An 18238-nucleotide genomic window follows, 5' to 3' on the forward strand; every position below is an offset into this window, starting at 1 on the left:
TATAATAAGGGATGTTTTTGGAGTCAATGCAGTGGTAACAGTGACAGGCATATATTTAATATATATAATATATATATATATATATATATATACATATTCTTAAAATGTATTTATTTTTTGTTTGAGGAACTACAGGATGTCAGTGTCACTTCAAACCTTGCACGTGCAAGCACTACCAGTGCCTGCATGTGTAAATCATGCATGTCTGCAATAAATGATCTCCATGTCTATGAAAACAATTTGTGCCAGTGACTTCCATGAACAATGATGCACATTTAATCTGTATGAAATGCACAAAGTCAAGTTATTTTAAGTCTCTCGCCCACACTGATACGGCCATTTAAAGGAAAATACTTTTTTGCTGTACATGTGCTGTGTCCAATTACTTCAATATTTCTTCGCCCTCCCATCTGTCTGCTCCTTCATGTCAAAAATGGCATCCAGTGGTCTGATTTAAAGTGTTAAATATGGATGCCCAGAGCAAATGTCAGAATAACTTGAAATAATTGCAGTCTGCTGTAGATAACTCTGAATCATCATTACCAGTTGTGCGGTTAATTCTAGGGCTGGATAAAGAGTGGGTTTTAGACTGAAGTAAATACAGTTTGCAGTAAGCTGCTTTAGCACCTGTGATCACAGTTAGCCATTGCTCAACAACACCACAAACTAACACCTGGCAATGTTGGCATCTGTAGAGAAGGGGCTGTGAGGGAGGGACACAAACAAACAGCTTTGCCACTTGTGTGCAGAAAGTGGTGGCTCAAAATACTGTGTCCAGGGATTTTCCAAATTACCCGCTTGCTGAGTTCAGTCACAGTAAGTACTTTGAAAAATCATAATCGCATCCCTGAGCAGCCCTGGGGGTGGCCGATGAAGCACTCTGTCTTGGTTTTCCTGATGTTAACTCTCCTATTATTAACTTTTGTGCAAGGTGTCACATTTTGGATAGGGAGAAGCTATTACCACGGTGCATTATTTCTTTGCTTCCCTATGGTGGCTTAGATGGGACTCGCAGTTCGTAAAAACATTACAAACATTAAGCACTTCTGCTTTCTCCTGGCAGGGCACTGTCATTTTCAAGACAGGAACATTTGCTCAGTCATGCTCTCTCATTCTCTCCCTCAGCCTCTACTTTACTGATACTGTCATTTTGGAAGCAGCATTTGCTCAGTCACTCTCCATCACCCCCCTCCTCTCTCTCTCTCTCTCTCTTTCTCTCTGCTCCTCCTTCTGTTCTCCTCTTATTCATTTCTCACCCTCTTCTCCTCTCCTCCAGAACATTAACAAGATACCATACAGCTGTTTCAGTGCGGTCTGTGTAAAAACCGACCATAGCCATTTGTCTTTCTTTCTGTTTATCTCATGCACCTCAAACACTGTGGAGAATCACACTCAAAACCTCAGCAAAAAAAAGACTGTATGTTCCTAAAAGCATTAAAATATAAATCCATGTAATGCAGCCATGGATGATAAAAAAGGTCAATAAATTCAGACACATAAATTCCCACGGAAATATTAGACTGATTTCTCCTCAAAGACTTTAATCTTGGCACTAGAAACAGAACACGTGTTCCTTAAATCTCTTTAACAAAGGACTATATTCATTTCACATTTTTGTGATGTGGAAAGCAATAAAATCCTCTCCTGGAAATCTGGTGCCGGCCTGGATTGAAATAGAGAATGTGCTTTTGCGCTCGGCCGCTTGGTGGCAACCTGCGCTGCGCCGGCAGCGCATCAGATCCTAATGTTTCCTCATAAGGAACCCGGGACTCGTCCTCATCCGACGCACACCGGCAGCCGGGCTCTCCTCCACGGCAGGCTCAAACCATGACTGCGCGCAACTTTCTCTCCCCTCGCCGCCGTGATTCTCTGCTCTCCGAGCTGCTGAACTTCTACCCAGTGCTCCTGTCAAACTGAATTGCCGACCTTGGCAGTGGGCTGTGGGCAGGAACTTTACAGGGGGTGTGCTCCCTTTCTGGTGCTCCTCTCCATAAATGATTCGAGGAAAAAGTCTGTTGGCTGCTCTAGATGAACTGTGACCACTCGTCTGTGGACAGCGACAGGGAAGCTGAAGTTTCAAGTAGAGGAGGAAGAAAACAGCATCTCAAGGACGCAAAGTGTCGATGGAAAAGTATGAGGTGCCGCTTGACTTCATACAGGTGCAGCGACAAACGGACTGGATTTGGACTTAACCTGGATTCGTCTGACTGAGTTGCATCCAGTCATCAAAAGAACCCGACTCAGTGTTTCATTTAAAGGAGCATACCTTACCAGCCCGCAGGGCTCCGGGAATTTAGGACGAAATTGTGTGAGAGTGTAAGACAAAGAGTGTGTGTCACCGAATTTCTCCGGTCGCGACAACCAGCAACGACTCGGTTGTGCGCTCCCAGGTCAGTGCGCTCTGTCCGGCTCGAGTGGCCGCAGGTTCGCAGACAGCCGACATCAGCACGTCGGCTCTCGGACACAGTACCGTGCCTCAGGCTCACCGAGCACTTGTTGTCCAGTCTGCCCGGTTTGGAACCATGTTTGAGGACTTCTGGAGCAGATCAATGTGGCGCGCCACATGGATTTTATTTTTTTCCGTGCTCATCCACTCCACACAAGCTCAAGGTAAGAGTGACACCGGCTGCGCGCTGTGCCGCTCAGTCACCACAGGACTGTTGGTGTGCGTAGCTCCCCTGCTATGTTGGATGTTGATGTGGAAGCGGTTCCCCTTCTGGTGGTAGAACGGATCTGTGATGTGCTCATTTCTCATTGCAGTCTGCACGTAGCCTATAATCTTCCCATTAGGCTACACATCACTCTGACTCACACAAACTCTTAATTTCAGATAGTGACACACACTTTGGCATCCACTTGCTGCTATTTTAAACTTTTATTTTCCCCATAGCTTCGAACTCCACTTGCACTTTAACTTTATTAAGTTGAGATCACCACTGAGGTGTTTGTAGCCTTTATAATAAGATGTGGATTTGTCTTCCGGCACTTTAAAATGTTTATAAAGCGTCTTTGAAAGCTCTGGTATAAACATAATTAGAAATACGTTAGTTAATATAAACTGATTAATTGCCACTAATTAACCAATCAACGGAAATTAAAGTTTGCGCGACAAACAAGCGCCGTAAATAAACAGACACACATTGAGACGCAGCCATGAGTGCATGTGGAACATTAAATGCCGAAAATTAATTGGTTCTCTGAGAATTATGCATCACTTTCCCCTGAGCGCCAGCGGAGCAACAGCCAGTTTGTAGGAGTCGGTGACTGAATGCTTTTTTTAATTCTTTCTTCTTCATCAGTAGCTGGAGTACGAGTCCAATTCTCAGCGCAAAAAATCCCACAAGAGCTCTGTAATATTTCTGTGGAGACTTGGAGCGTGTCTCTGGTGCCCAGCAGAGAGTTTACTGTAACCTCAGGCCTTCCTCCATTCATTATTTTACCCAACTATCAGATCCCTGTAGGACATGAGTTCTTTTTGTGATGTACAGTCTAATCGTTTCAAAATGATTAAGTCACTGAGAGTTTGTTTTTGGAAGTGAAAAGCCAGTTGCTCTGGGAAATGACTGAAGACATTTAGGCAAAAGCCACAAAAGTACATTAGTGGCTCTTTGATTTGAACATTCTTACTTTTCATTCAGACCCATGTGGGGTCTGTAGTTAAGGCGGTTGGATCCTGGAGGGTCCCCATGTGGTGCTCAACAAAGTACCACTTAATTGCTACCTGTCCTGAAGTAAGGCAGTGGAAAATAGTTGAAGAATTACAATCTTGATTGATGGTTGTCCTCTCCGGTTTGCAATTTCCAAGCCTCTCTGACAGGAAATGCGAAGCGGAACAGTTTGTGTCTTTGACATTCAGAAGTTTGAAAAGGTCTGATTTAGACATGTTCACAGTACATGTGTAGAAACCGTGCGTTCTCCAAAGGGTGACACTGACACTTCCGTGATGAGACATGGTAAAAAGAATTCTCTCACTCTTTATTTTCCTCCGCTGCACCCTCTCCACACGGGTAATTGGGATTCAGGTATTGCTGCCACAGTAAGGAGGGAGTATTACCTCTCAAGATAGAGTCTAAGCCCTCGGTGGTGCTCACTCAATGATACAATGTAGAGAAGATGGAAAAAAAAAACAAACAAGGTAGATATCCATCATTCATGAGGGCATATCCTGGTGCCTGACATTTACAGGAGATTGATAACTCGTGTGTCCAAGGGATTAAGAATCCTGACACTGTAGCTTCCTCTCTCTATAGCTGTATCTCTGCCTCCTGTCTGTATCTGATTGTGGATGCTTGGTCCCAGTCCTCTTCGTTTCCTACTGAATGCTTATTTAACCAAGCAAGTTAAATAAGAACACATTATTTACAGCAGTGAACTGGGGAGAATGCTGTGCCTGTTTTTTGGACGAGCTTGGCTGCACAAAGCAATAAGAGTACATGCGACTGCGTATGTGTGGAAGTTGGCGATGAGGACTGCCCGTCACTCTCTTTCTGCTCAGTGCATCCAGCAGTGGCCCTTAGATTTCATTATGTAGTCGCTCCTGGGTCAGAAAATGTCGCATTTAATTGGACTCTCTTCAGACCGTTGGGAGTACGGCTCGTTGAAAGTGACCCCAGTGTGAGCTGCTGTCTTTCCATCCAATGATTAAAGAACATGATGAGGCAAGTAGCATGCTTCTGAATGGACATATCAGCCACTGCTTGCCACATTTTAATGACCAGTCTACTGAAACGGCTTTTTAACGATGGCAGAGCGGCCTTCATCACACTAAAGTGCTATGAAGTCTTGCTTTGGGGCTTGCTGAGCAGAAAGATCATCTTTATTTCTGATAATTTGTATATTGTCATTCAACATCATCATCCTCATCCTCCACAGCAGGAAAATAAAATACATTTTGAAGTTAATGATATACTTTAGTACCTGACTGAAATTTACACTTAGTCAGTAGCGTTGAACCTCTGTTTTAAACTGGTGAAGTATTCACCATTTCAAATAAACGCCGAAACACTTAAACCCTATTTTTAGGAGCTGACAACTAAGAGCACACTAGTTCTTCCTTAAATCTTAGAAAAAACAGACCATCTCTCAAATCACCCTGGATATTTTGTTTAAAGTGACAGTTATGGGAGAGCTGTCTGGTCTGTCCAACTGTTCACTTCCATTCATTTACTGAGGTCATGCCGAGACAATGCTGGGCTCGCCTGCTGGTTTTGTCATTTCTAACACGTCTATTTTGGAGCTCGGAGCAGCGGGGAAGGACTCTATTGGAATGTCATGTTTGGCATACATACTTCTGCATCATTCAGTGTCTGCAGATTAGTCTGACTGGCTACAGCCCGACTTTAGGAGCTTTACAGGGAGTTGAGGACTTTATTCTGTCAGAGGCATGGCACTCAGATTACCATCCATAAGGATGGATATGACTGTGTGTGTGTCTGCGTGTGTGTGATGACAGGGTGGGTCGGCTGTCAGCACACTGCTGGCAAAGGAATCCTTTGTTTCGTACTGTTGTCTGGCAAAGAAGCACAACATGTCTAGTGTGGTGGTCTGTTTTGGGCATGGACCTTGACACAGTAGTAGAAGTCAAGGGCGTCATCTCCATTTTAAATCTGTTGGGAGATTGGATTGAAATTGTAAGGCTAGAATCAAATGCACAAATCCATCTAACAAGTGCTTCAGACAGAAGTAAAATTGCACACATTCTTATCACAGGCAACAGAAAAGAAGCAAAAACTCGTCAACATGCAAAGGACATTTTCAGGGAACTAGTGCCTTGATGTGACTTCTGTTGTGATTTATACAAATAAAATTGAATTGAAAAAATGCAATAGTCGATTGCTTTCAGACAAAGAGGTGGAAACTGTGGTTACACAGGGCAATATTAGACAGTTGGGATTTCATACATTTCACTTTTTGTTTCCTTGATGTGACTTCTCTACTGAGTGATTGTTTTATGTGTGTGATCGTGTAGACCTCTAGAAGCCAATCTCCAGCCCCATGAAGATGTAATACTGAGACATTGTACTCTATCTAGATGAAAGGACATTTAAATTAAGATGATTAGATTATTGATTTTCTTGTTACCCCTCCAATTCAACTTTGGTGTTTGGTGAGTCAGAGTGATTAGGCAGCAGACACGTATTAGTTTTAGGGTGACTTGGCACTGATATGATGGATCTGAGTAAAGCTGAAGTGAGGTAAGCCCCAGAAAAAATGATTGAGATCTGAGTGTGAGTGATTTGTGGAGACAGTTTTGGTTGAGAGAATATCTCCAGACTGCAAATGCCTTGATTTGTCACTCATCTTAATTGACACACTGAGGGATCACTGTTCCCTTGTAGCACCTGTGCCCAGTAAAATCATTTGCAGCAATAAAAGACTGAGGCTTTTCAAGATCCCTGCAGCCAGCACTTTGGCAAAAGGTCACAACATATCGCTTTTAGTATTCTGGGTTAGTGAGAAAACTCATGGTCAAAGTCCGATGATAGATTTCTCAGAGGGATGCCTAGAGTTTCACTGTGCTATATTCAATAAAACAAAACTTCCCACCCAAGGTCTCTTGTCCAAGTCCAAGAGAGAGGTGTAACTGAAAGACCTTTTTGTTTTTTCTCTCTGGAAAGCACTTCTAGAGCTCTTCAGAGTGGGGCTGTTTTTTATTGATCTGGGCCGTGTTTCCCTATACCAATCAATGGAAGAGGTTAAGAGTGTGGGACTTTGTCAGGGTTCTTAAATTTCTACACACACACTCTGGAAAATAAAATTAGTCTGAGAGCATGGCGTGCATATTAAAGCATGTAGAAATACAAAGAAACCCACAATTTCTACTGTTGTAAAAAGAAAGTTTATGAAAGTAAACTTGGTGTGCTTTCATCAGTAGAGCTCTTGTTTGAGTCAGAGGTCATTCGCACATTATATAAACAAAACTTACTTAGATTAAATTAAATAAGTCACTTGACTTCAACATTATGTGACTGAGAGGTTAAAAAAGAAGAAAGGTGAGAAGAATGGTGACCCGTTCTCAACTCTTCAGTGACGTGGTCGTTATATATACATGTGCGTGACCTGGCACGTTCCTTCGTCTTTAAACACACTGGTCACGCACAGTATGCACTCTGTTTTCTTCAGCTTTAGCCAAAGGTGAAGCCTCAAGATGATTGAAACGAATTTGAAAGATTCCATTTGAAAATGTCTCACCTATTGATAGCCATGAACACAGCTCAGCACTTTTCATGCTCAGTCTTCTAGATAAACGCACCTGCCTTTCACAGTACAGCATTAGGATTGTACTGTATACTCATCATCAGTCCAATATGCTTATTGTTACCTAGATATTATTCTGACTGCTGTATCAAAAGTTCCCTTGAACTAGTGAAAAACTTAAAATGTGTATCTCTTTGTATGGATAGCATCATCTTTTTTTTTTTTCTTTCATAAAAGGCTCCTTTGTTCATTATCAGTCTACATGACAAGACTTTGTCGTCATTGCATCTTTAGAGCTTCAGCCACTTTTGTCAGGACCTGCTGTGTCCTCATTTTCACTGTGTGAAGATGCTTCCTTTTGCACAGCCCTTTAAATGTGTGAGGAGGAAAGGGAGGGAAGTAAAGAAATGTGTGAATATGTGTTAAGCATCCATGTCTTAAGCTCGATCAAGGTTTAATTTATACCGCAGCATAGTGACTAACTCGGTCTGATTTTTCTGTTTATTATGCTGTTTGGCATCATCGGCACAGCATCTGATTATATTAGATAATCCCCCGTATTTGAGGTACCAAAAAGGCACCTTGTTAAGATGCTTATATAAATTGTGCTATAATTAAACCTGATACCTGGATTGTATTAATTGCAAACATAAACAGGCAAGTACACAAACTTCCCTTTGATGACCTCTTGAATGAGTGGTGTAGGCAGATGGCTCTACCACTGGTGCCAAGGCATGAGAATAAAGCAGACTAACTTTAAACCTGCATGATAAAAGGCAGTTCTCTTATCATCATCTGGCAAGATGCTGTAATGGTCAATTATGTACAAGCACAAATTCCTAGTAGACTAATTTGTGACATAAATATCATTCCCTGTTTAATATAACTTATCCCTGTTATAAACCAGTCTGTCTAAGAAGCCTTCAAATCTGTGGATCTTTTACTTAAAGTGGCGTACTGTTATTATTCCCACCAGTGCAACTCCTTGCATTTTTTTATGCTGGGATAATGTTGGTTTGAAGAAACACTAAAGGATTTAACACATTCGAACACCATGCCAGTGTTGATGCATCACTACATGCTCTGTACTGTTCGATACACTGACAAGGTAAATATACGCTGTAGTTAGCCATGCCTCCAGATCTATACTAACAGAAAAGCAAATAATATACCTTCATACTATTATGTGGTAACAGCCTCGTGTATTGACGCAGACAGGTATGACTCAAAACAAAGCAGTTGTAGGATGTAGCTGCTTTTTGGGAGGACTTTGGATTTTAAGGCTCTAAAACTCAAAAAATCCCACTCTGGCTTTAATACTTTAATGGAGCAGAAGATAAGGTCAGCCTAACTTGGGGCGAGATGACATAAAAATGGTGCCACCACGAATGACTCGCTCCTCAGAGGGTGCTTCTATGTGACAATGGTGAGACATAATCAATGCCATTTCACAGCTATCTGTTCAGTGACTGAATTTGCTTCCAAATTCCCTCATTGGCACACCGGCTGCTTTCCACTTTACTCGCTCATCTCATGGAGTACATTCTAAGAATCCTAAAACTTCAGCCTTTCACGCTCTTTGTACCCAATTTATGTAACATCCCTAAAAATGGCTTTTGGATTGAAAAGAAAAAGATTTAGGATTGTTCTATTTCTTGTCTTTTCGAAGCTTTTTGCAGCAGAGACAGTTTGACCAGAACAAGGACTGTTTAGTTGAAGTGAAAATTTAGCAGACACATTCACAAATGGTCTCTTTTAAGTCCTTCCTCCTGTCTGGAACAGGGCAAAAAGGATTCGGGTTAGTGTTTGCCAAGGTTTCCTATTTGTCTTTGCATGTTTATTAATTTAGGTTCTCTCCACTCTTCTGGTTGGACTGGGAATACAGGGCCACCCAGGCTAGCGGGTAATTGTCACTGTGCACTGACACAATAAGAGTCAGTGTTGAATGACCTGTGCAACTAAAAACATTTTGGTATTCTTGTCAATAAAACAGAGGATCCACTTGTCTACCTTTTGGCTTTAGTGGTGAGTAGCTGATTATCTCTGTTCAGCCACATAGCCCTTATTCTTAATTAGGGCTCTGACAGAAGTGGATTAAACTGCTATTGTTCATTGCCTTTTTTTCTGACGTAGTCTTAACCAACTCCTTTGATCATTCTGCTGTGCACTAGGGCAAGCAGGATTACTGTTTCAGGAATTCTTGTGCTATTCGAGGCTTCCTGTATCTTCCTGTATGTGTGTTTCCATGTAAAGGACATTTAGGGCACTGGTTAAAGAATGTATTTGTGAAGACAAAGCTTTTCTGTTTGTGCACCTTTATTTTCAGGTGGTAGTATTTACTCTTTGATGTGCAGCAAGTAGAACACTGATAGCTTACATGTGTATTGTACTTTGCTTTTCAAGAAGCGCTCTACATCATTTCTCTTTTGAAGCTGCTGTTCCTTTCGATCTACAGCGTGTGAGTCGCAACAATAAAGCTTTGGCCTGAACACATTTTTTTGTGTTGCGAATGGATTGGAGGATTTATGGTACCTTGTTTAAATATCACTGTGGTGAAACTGTTTCCTGTGCTTCCATAATTGCTGAGGCAAGCCAAGCCAAAGTTTTGCACTTTGCACAGCCTCCATAATTAGCATCTGGAGACCTTCTGCATTTTTACGCCAACATCAGTTCGAGCTGCTCAGTACCTTGTTATGAGTGTGATGTTCTCCAGCATATGTCCTTCAAGTGGGCTCCAAAATAACCTCTAAAAAAAGGAAAAGCCAGAGGTACGGATGTGATTATAGGCTTGAACTTTTGCCTTGCTCTTTATGAGGGCCATTATACCTGTGGTGACAGGCAGGGGGGAACCACAGTCGAGGCTTGTTTACCAGCATCATCCCTTGTATGGCTAAATGGAAATGAGCTTGAACCTTAGGGTGACACTAGCTTCAGGAGGCCCCTAAATCCAACTCACTCATGCAGATCGTTGTGTGTTTATAGTAGAAATGCACACAGATTGGCTCGAGGCTTGGGAAGCCACCTCTGAACCCTTTAATTGCCTTTCCCTCTGGGAGGTGCTTTGTGTGCATGCGTCTGCAGGTGAACTGTGGATTTGTAGGCATTTATAAGTGGGTGTATGCTTATGGTCTATGTGTGTACATGTGGTGGCCAGTCTAAGCTCACAGGCCTGTAAGCAATCCCTGGCATGCAGTTTCGCTTTCATAGATGGTATAATGAGATAATGAATGAATGAATGTAATGAGATCTTGTGGCACGAGATCTCTCAGTATTAAAACATGACATCAACATGGCATTGGGCATACTGCCCAGAGGTCTTAACTGCTGCCAGAAGACATAGATTAGGCCAGGCTATGTAGTTGTAACAATAATGTAAATTCCTGTTCTTACTTTGACTATTTAGGATGTACTTGTTTGAGTAAAAAAAAGAAAAACAGCAAAAAATGTAGTATTACTTATTTATGTAATTTATTCTATTTTTGTTTTTTGTTAAATGTTTGGAGAAGGATTTTAGTTGGAAGGTCACATACAGTTTCAATTACAAGTTAGAGGTTTGTACATAGTTCATAAACAGGTCTGAAGGGAATCATTGAATTTCCTAAAAAGTGTATAATATCATCTTGCCTCCTTCTTGTGAACCCTATATCATGTCATCCTGTGATTTATGTGTATCGTCATATCCCTATTAGACAGGTATACTAAAGTGAGTCAGGAGCTAGGGAGGAAATCTGAATAAGTTGGAAATGAGTCAAAAGTCTGAAGCTCACGACTGCCAGTATTTATAAATAAATTTACAGAAAAACAAGCCCAAAGTTGGTTATAATAAGTGGGCCTGGCAACAGTGCTACTAAGAACAAGTTTGCCTTTTAAGTGGTTCTTGGTTGTAGACCAGCAATTCTGACCGAGACCTGGTTCTTTGGCTGTCAAAGCATGAAGGACCACTTTGAAATAAAGTACTGACTCCAAACTAGCTGTGGTACTGGCCTGTTAGAAAAGGGTTAACACCGGGCTCCCCTGGAGCTATACTGATCCTCCTGCATTGCTCGAAGAACAAAAACGATGGGAGAAAAACACTGTAATTCTACTTCATGGATTTCATGAAGGGGCATTAAATTGAAAATGCTCGGAGCCATATATTTTGTGAATGAAAATGCATTGCGTCTAAACTGCTCCTTTCTGCATAGTTTGGTCGCACCGGCATGGTTCTCTCTTGAAGAAGCTGGATGACAAGCAAATCAATTTAATGGCTTAGATAGGGGTGGTAGAAGGCCTGATCGATTCTGACAATCACACCATCTTTAACAGACATCTCATCAAAGGGCTATTCCCTTTTTGCCATCCCATTACCCATCTATCCAGCACTTGGATCCACTGCCTATTTACCCATCCCATGCAGGAATAATGGGGCTTTCACCCCCAGTTGGATTAATCAGCCATAACCATATGCTACCGTGTGCAATTACGCTGCAATTTTGACCAAGGGAAACAGCTGTTGCCATTTGAAAGAGGGGAATAAGATTGTAATTGCCTTAACTTTGATTTGTGGGATGCTTTTGATTTGATGAGAGAACACATTTTTATGCTTTACATAATAATAACGCAGAATGAACAGAACTATTAGAACATGAGGCTTTTTCTGCTTCCACTTTCCAGATGCATTCAGAGGATAACCTTGCTGGTATGAGCTATTACTCACACATTATAGAAGAAATGATTATATTTATTCACTTGGGTTTGAATGAGCTTTCTATAGTCACAGGCTGTATTTTAGATTCAGTCGTCTAATAACATTTGAATATATTTATGCATCTGGACACTTTAACATTTCAATACAGGAGTCTCTCTATAATCCCACAGGTAAGCCAAATGCATCCAAAGTGATGTCTACTTTTACCGTTTGGCTGTATTTGGTAACAAAACCCACTGCTTGAAGCATAGGGTATGGGATGCATTTGTGACCTTGCACAGAATTCCTAGCATTATGCAGTGTCTATACAGCCAGAGGTTTAGTAGAGCAGCAGGACCTGCTCTGCTGTTCCATGTGGGTCTACACTAGAGGCCTGTGTCTACACCAAGCTTAACACTTGATAAACTGGGAGAAAAAGGACAGCTGGATGCTATTCAACTGGAAAAACATAGAAGTTAAATTATATATTGTATAGTTTCCAACCATATTAGAAGTTAATGGTCATCACAGTCGATATAAAGGTGTATAGAAGTATAGATAAAGATGGTATGTCAACAAAAAGTTAATTAAAAATGGTCTTTACCTTTTCCTTTAACTGCTGCTCTCTGTGCATTTTAATTGTGAGCTCAGAAACTGACAAGAAGCTAGAGAGTGTTGCTAAAGTCCAGCCTGGGAGATAAAAGCATACATTAACATTTTCGTATCTACATAGGAGATCAATTGTCAATTTCATATTACTTAAATGATTAAAAGACACCTTAGACTTTGTTTAAAATCTGACACTTAACATTTTGGTTGTTCCATCTCTAGGGGTGTCTAAGATAAACCACGAGGACTACCAAACTGCATGTGAACTGTATTTTAAGAGATGTTGCCTCTACTATAACACCAGATGATTATTGTCTACATTATCAGTGTTTATTCTAAGTTCATTCACAACTTTGATGAGAAATATTTCTGCATTGTGATGGGCCTCTGAGACCAGACAGAGTTTATTTAATGAACTCAATCTTATCTCTGAAATGATCAGAAAAGGTTTTGCATTCAGTAATGCTTAACACTCCAGGGTTATTCTTACAGTACAGGCAGAGTTTAAAAGATGGTCAACAGTTAAACAATGAGCCTTAGGATTATTAGAATTTCAGAGAATAAGTTGTGGCACTATCAACGCTGGACTGTATTTGCAGTTAGGTTTCTTAGGATGTCATGATGGATAAAATAAAAAAAAATTGTTGCAGGGTTTGCCCCCTTTAGTCCAGGCCTTTCAGAGGATGATGTCAGGTACCTTTCAGCAGGTACTGGTCAGAAAGAACAAGCCCTGTTAAAAAAACAACAACTGCCCATACGCTGACTGAAAGCAGCAAAGAGACTCTTCAGATGCCACAAAGGTAAATGCATTCCATATACAAGGAGTGATGAAGTGAATGAAAATGAAGCTCACACTGATGATGGTCTTTTGACTGAAATGTTTTTATTATTTTTTATTTAATTTTTATTCACTCTGAAGAGCCTCTTTGCTGCTTTGTGGGTGTGTGGGCATGTGCTCTGTGGAACCAAGGTTATAATAGTTAGATTTCCAAATTTGTTTTTATTTTTGTAATATTTTTTTCAGTCCAATTTGTATTAGTTTTAGTTTAGTTTTAATTTATTTAAGTCATTTGTACTTGATTTCTGTTTATATCAGTTTCAGTTTTGATCATTTTAGTTCAGGGTATGGGTTGTCAAGATCCACTGTAATGAGGAGTGAACAATGAGAACAATCTGCTGATCATGAAGGTACCAACACTAAGCGTAATTAGTCTCTTATTTCCTACACTGCAAAAGGCAAGAGACTAAATATTTGAATATTTGGCCAAGTAATGCACTGGTATCAACAATATGATGTGTTTTCAATGTCAACCCTGCATGGTTACCCGAAAACATCAGTAACAGACTGATGCCGAGTTGCTCTTAGCATTTTTAGTGCAACCAATTAAATCATGTGTGCAAACCTGCAGTTCTGAATGTCAGATCAAGTACAACATGTCTTTGAAAGCTTGTGTGTCACATCAGTCTTAAATAGATTGATGCTTTACAATTTTTTTTATTGGCTGGACATCCACTTTGATCTTCTGAATGTTGCGTTGCTGCAGCTTCATGGATGCAGTAAAGACAATACCCTTACTTCTCATGTTTTGTGTCTCTGCATTAACAATGTGTGTGACTATATATTTACTTGGAACCTGTAGGTTCTAGTGTTAAAATAGCCTCACTCAGGTCTCCCACATTTTCCCCCTGACAGCCTGATAACCCTTTGAAGCCTGTAGGTGGTAGTTACACAGTATTTTGGGTTAAGTTCTGTGTAAAACTAGATCAACAGATGAAGTATTACTATTACTATTACATAACATATATGTGAAAAACATTTTGTGCAACATTGTTTTTGTGCCAGTGCAGTAACCCAGAATTACAGTGCAGCATATGAAGAGAGACAGTGAGTTCAATAAAATACTGATCAGACAGAAGCACATGCATAACTGAGTAGACAGCACATGAGGCACTGTTTGAATTTTTTATGTGACTGACAATTGCTGCTTTTCTTTTCTGGAGCTTTTAAAGAAAGATACTGTACCAAATGACACATCCCTTTCTCTGCAGTTGCTAGATATTCCCCTTCTTTATGTAATTAGCCAAAGAATTAACTTTTCATGGATTGAGACCTGCAAACAGCACGATGTAGTGATGAGATGTCTTCTCAGTGCATCAACTGGATCAGGCCAGTGTTTCCTCGTCTTCTTAACAACACAATAAATGACTGCTTCCTTGTGCTGCTTTGAAAACTATACTCATGTAAATTTCTAAAATATGTTCTTATTCTCATTTTTATTTATTTTTTTTCCCATGTTTGTTGCTCTAGGGCGCATCTCAGGAGATTTATTGTGAGGCAAAAAACAACAAAAAAAAACAAACAAACAAAAAAGATGTGAGATGGTGGTGTTCGTGCATTGATCGTGGATACCTATGATACTTCTTTTGAAGAGTTCATTTTGATTCCTGCCAAACATCATGTAAAAACCAAGCCCTGTTCAAATGCGTTGTATTTATTTTTGTTTTTTAGTAAATGTACTTCACAAACATCTTATGTAAGTAGAGTGACACTAAGGGAGGAAGAGAGTTATAAAAGAAAGAAGAAGGTGATAGCGGCATTCCCAATTAACTTGATCACGATCAAAGTCTTTATTTGAAACTTTTGGAAGTCTGACATTTTTAATCACCTGAAGACTGACAAGCTTCTGATTACTTCCTTAGACAGCTTGTCCCTCATCACCACATCCAGCTTTCCACTTGGTGTCTGTTGAGACACTCGTATAACCAGCATGGCTCCGAAAGGCATAAGAACATATGCCTTTCTCCCTCTTGGGGAAGAAAGGCATATGTTCACAACTCTTCTTTACACTTTAAATTTATAATTTCCCAAATGCAGATTTGTTAGATTAACATCTTGATTATCAGCTGCTTGGATGCACTTCACACACGACCAAACCACCTAACACTCTTAACTAGAGAGGAATGACCCGATGATAATGGAAGGTGACAGAGTGGGCTGAACGTTTGAACGCAAGACTTTGACCTGCAGCATTACTTGCACTTGACTTCAACTCACACACACTAATTGGTAGTGATGCTAGCGCCACTCATTCGCACCACCATGTACACTGCATTTGCATTTGTGTCCCTTATGTGCATTGACCACACAAAGATAATCACTCTCACAGAGCTGAGCAGAACAGGCAAGAGGTGCTCTATCCATCTTGATTTGCCAATAGTTACAATTTTAATTACACCTGAGTGCTGTCAGCCTGCTAAGCTGGGCGGGGAATATTGATTCGCTCTGGTTAATTGATTAATTGCTGTGATCAAGGGGACAGTTTTACCTCCACCCTCCATCTCTTATTTTCTTATTTTGTCATTCTCTTCTTTATATTGGGTTTTTAGACGGTTAAGAGTCCACCTGCAGGCACAGTAGTGTTGTGTGAAATAAGTAGGGTGCTTTGTACAGATGACCTACCATATTTTACTCCAGTGGCAGAGAGGCATATTAAGGATAAGAAGGCATATTGTTACTGTACAGCAATAGGTAACGTTCGAGTACAGGGCAGCTAATGCAGTACATCACGGCAAGCATTATGTGACAGTTAAAGGGGGCGAGAGATTTGGAGGCACAGCTGTCAGAGACCTTTTACTCAAAACTGAAGCTTAAATATGTGTGGCTGTTTTTAAATCCGCTCAACTGTCTGGTGCAATGGGCTCCTACCTTTTTTTAATGCCATTTTAGAAGACAATATACACCAGTGATCAAAGAAGTGCGGACAGCCCCGTGAATTGGCTAGCACCACTACTTTCGCTAAATCTTCTTTCCTCCCTGGCAGAAGTCTTTAAACCTCTCATAAAATGACAGAACTCTGGAGCTGCTGTGTATCACAGCCAACCAGACTTCCTACCTCCCCAGCTTGAGTCTACATGAAATGTGCCCACTTAAAAGGCTAAATTTACCATTGTCTACCATTGAATCCTCAGAGTATTGGTAGAATATTTTAAAAATTGAAAACCTCACATAATTCTAGTGGTTTAATGTTGTTCTGCACATAAAAGCGAAGAATTCACTTTTATTCAACTGCTTTTTATTACATTTTAACTGTTGATTATAAAAGCTGTACAATCGAAACGCTGCGATTTCAGCGACTGACTTTTACGGCGTTTATATGGTAAATTACAACTTGGTCTTTTAAATATTTATACTTGGTGTGTGTGGGCTATATTTAAAGGAAGAAGTTAATGAGTGTCTGAGCAGTGTTTGTTTGTTCTGGCAGATAGGGCATTTGTGTAGTTACAGTACAGCAAACAACATGACTGGAGACACTGGAGATAGACAGGAAGTTACAGACGGTCAGCCAATCGTGTGTCATCAAGAGTTTGTATTGTTGTATTGTATGATAGATGACAGTGACGATATACCAAGTCATATTACTACAATACAATTACATGTAGCGGCATCTCATGATCTTTTTTTAATGGTGAAAGATGTGATCAAAATATAAAAGTTGAAAATCCCTAACGTGATTGATCGTATTTGCTTGGAACACACGCGATTGGTTAACACTCCATTAGTTCCCACTTTGGGTTGTCTCGAGCTGCAAAAGACATTTCTTCCTGCCAGGACTCTCAGCATGCATAGTTGAAAGAGAGTGTGTGAATCTCTGACACAAGTGTGCTGACTCTCTGCATGGCCTGGTTCAGAAATGTTGCACGCATCTATCTCACTGCAGACATTGCAAGTACAAAGCTCCTACTACAGCATTTAAATTCTATATTGAAACAGTCAAATCACAAGTTTAACTCATAAACAACAGTTTTATTAATGGTGAATGCCACAATCATCACCATCATCATAGATTTTAGTGTTGTCACTTGGAGAAAATGTGAGTAAGTGTAGTGTGTGTAGTAAGCAGTTTGAAGGAGGCTCTGTCATTTATGTCATTATGCTAAATTTATGGAAGGAACTGTACAACAAAGACAGAAAAGGTGAAGTGTGCTCACTCGCTGCTTACTCAGTTGAAGCAAAATACTTTCAAAGAAGTGTTGAAGAGCTGCTTGTCATTGTGACTGCAACACTGAAGAAAAGACGGAAAAGGTTGCTGGCAATGGCCAATTACTAGCTCTTTCATCCATTCTAGGGGCTAGAGAACACAACACAACCTACGCACACGTTCGCAGCCCCTCTGTCCGTCATGGTCCTTATTCACACACACATTTGTGTGCAAAAACATACATGCATGAAAAGTGGCATTTTGCACCATGGGACTTATTTTTGCACAACACAACACACACACACGGAGTCAGAGCGCTGCTTACTTGAGACGCCCCCCACACCCATCACACACACATGTATACGCACAGACTCCCCTTCATGGAACTGAGCGCAGACAAGCAGCACTGTTTTATTCCCCATCTGTTACTTTCTTCTCCTGTGGGATCCAGGAAATGGTTGTATGAGGATGCAGCGGTCTTTACACACCATGAAAAACGGCACACACTTATAGGGGCAGAGAAAACTGAGAAACGCAGAAGAAGCTGTTTCTTTGAGTTGTCGGCAAAACTGAAAGTGTGTAACTCCCGCTGCTTGATGTGACACTTTTTTCATTCTTTTTTTTTTTTGTGGTAAACTTTAAATAAACACCCGACGTTTTGGGAAATAGTATTTTTATTTTTTTTTGTCATTTCACCGACACATGAGAAGATGGATATCTAGTACATGAGATGAGTTTGTTACATAAATGTCCTACATATAAAAGGTGCTGCCTTCTAAATTATTTT

General features: G+C 40.6%; 1 protein-coding gene across 2 annotated transcripts in view; it reads left to right on the forward strand.

The window, feature by feature from the left end:
• The first annotated feature begins 1668 nt into the window (after nucleotides 1-1668).
• sdk2b (sidekick cell adhesion molecule 2b) overlaps nucleotides 1669-18238 on the forward strand; it is a 218862-nt gene continuing 202292 nt past the window's right edge. For both annotated transcript variants that reach the window (XM_026352273.1, XM_026352274.1), the window contains exon 1: nucleotides 1669-2610. In XM_026352273.1, the coding sequence (XP_026208058.1) occupies nucleotides 2523-2610 (88 nt within the window). In that variant the 5' untranslated portion in view covers nucleotides 1669-2522. The remainder of the gene's footprint in view (nucleotides 2611-18238) is intronic.

The sequence above is a fragment of the Anabas testudineus genome, chromosome 19 (genome assembly GCF_900324465.2).
Source record: "Anabas testudineus chromosome 19, fAnaTes1.2, whole genome shotgun sequence".
Taxonomy (NCBI): domain Eukaryota; kingdom Metazoa; phylum Chordata; class Actinopteri; order Anabantiformes; family Anabantidae; genus Anabas; species Anabas testudineus.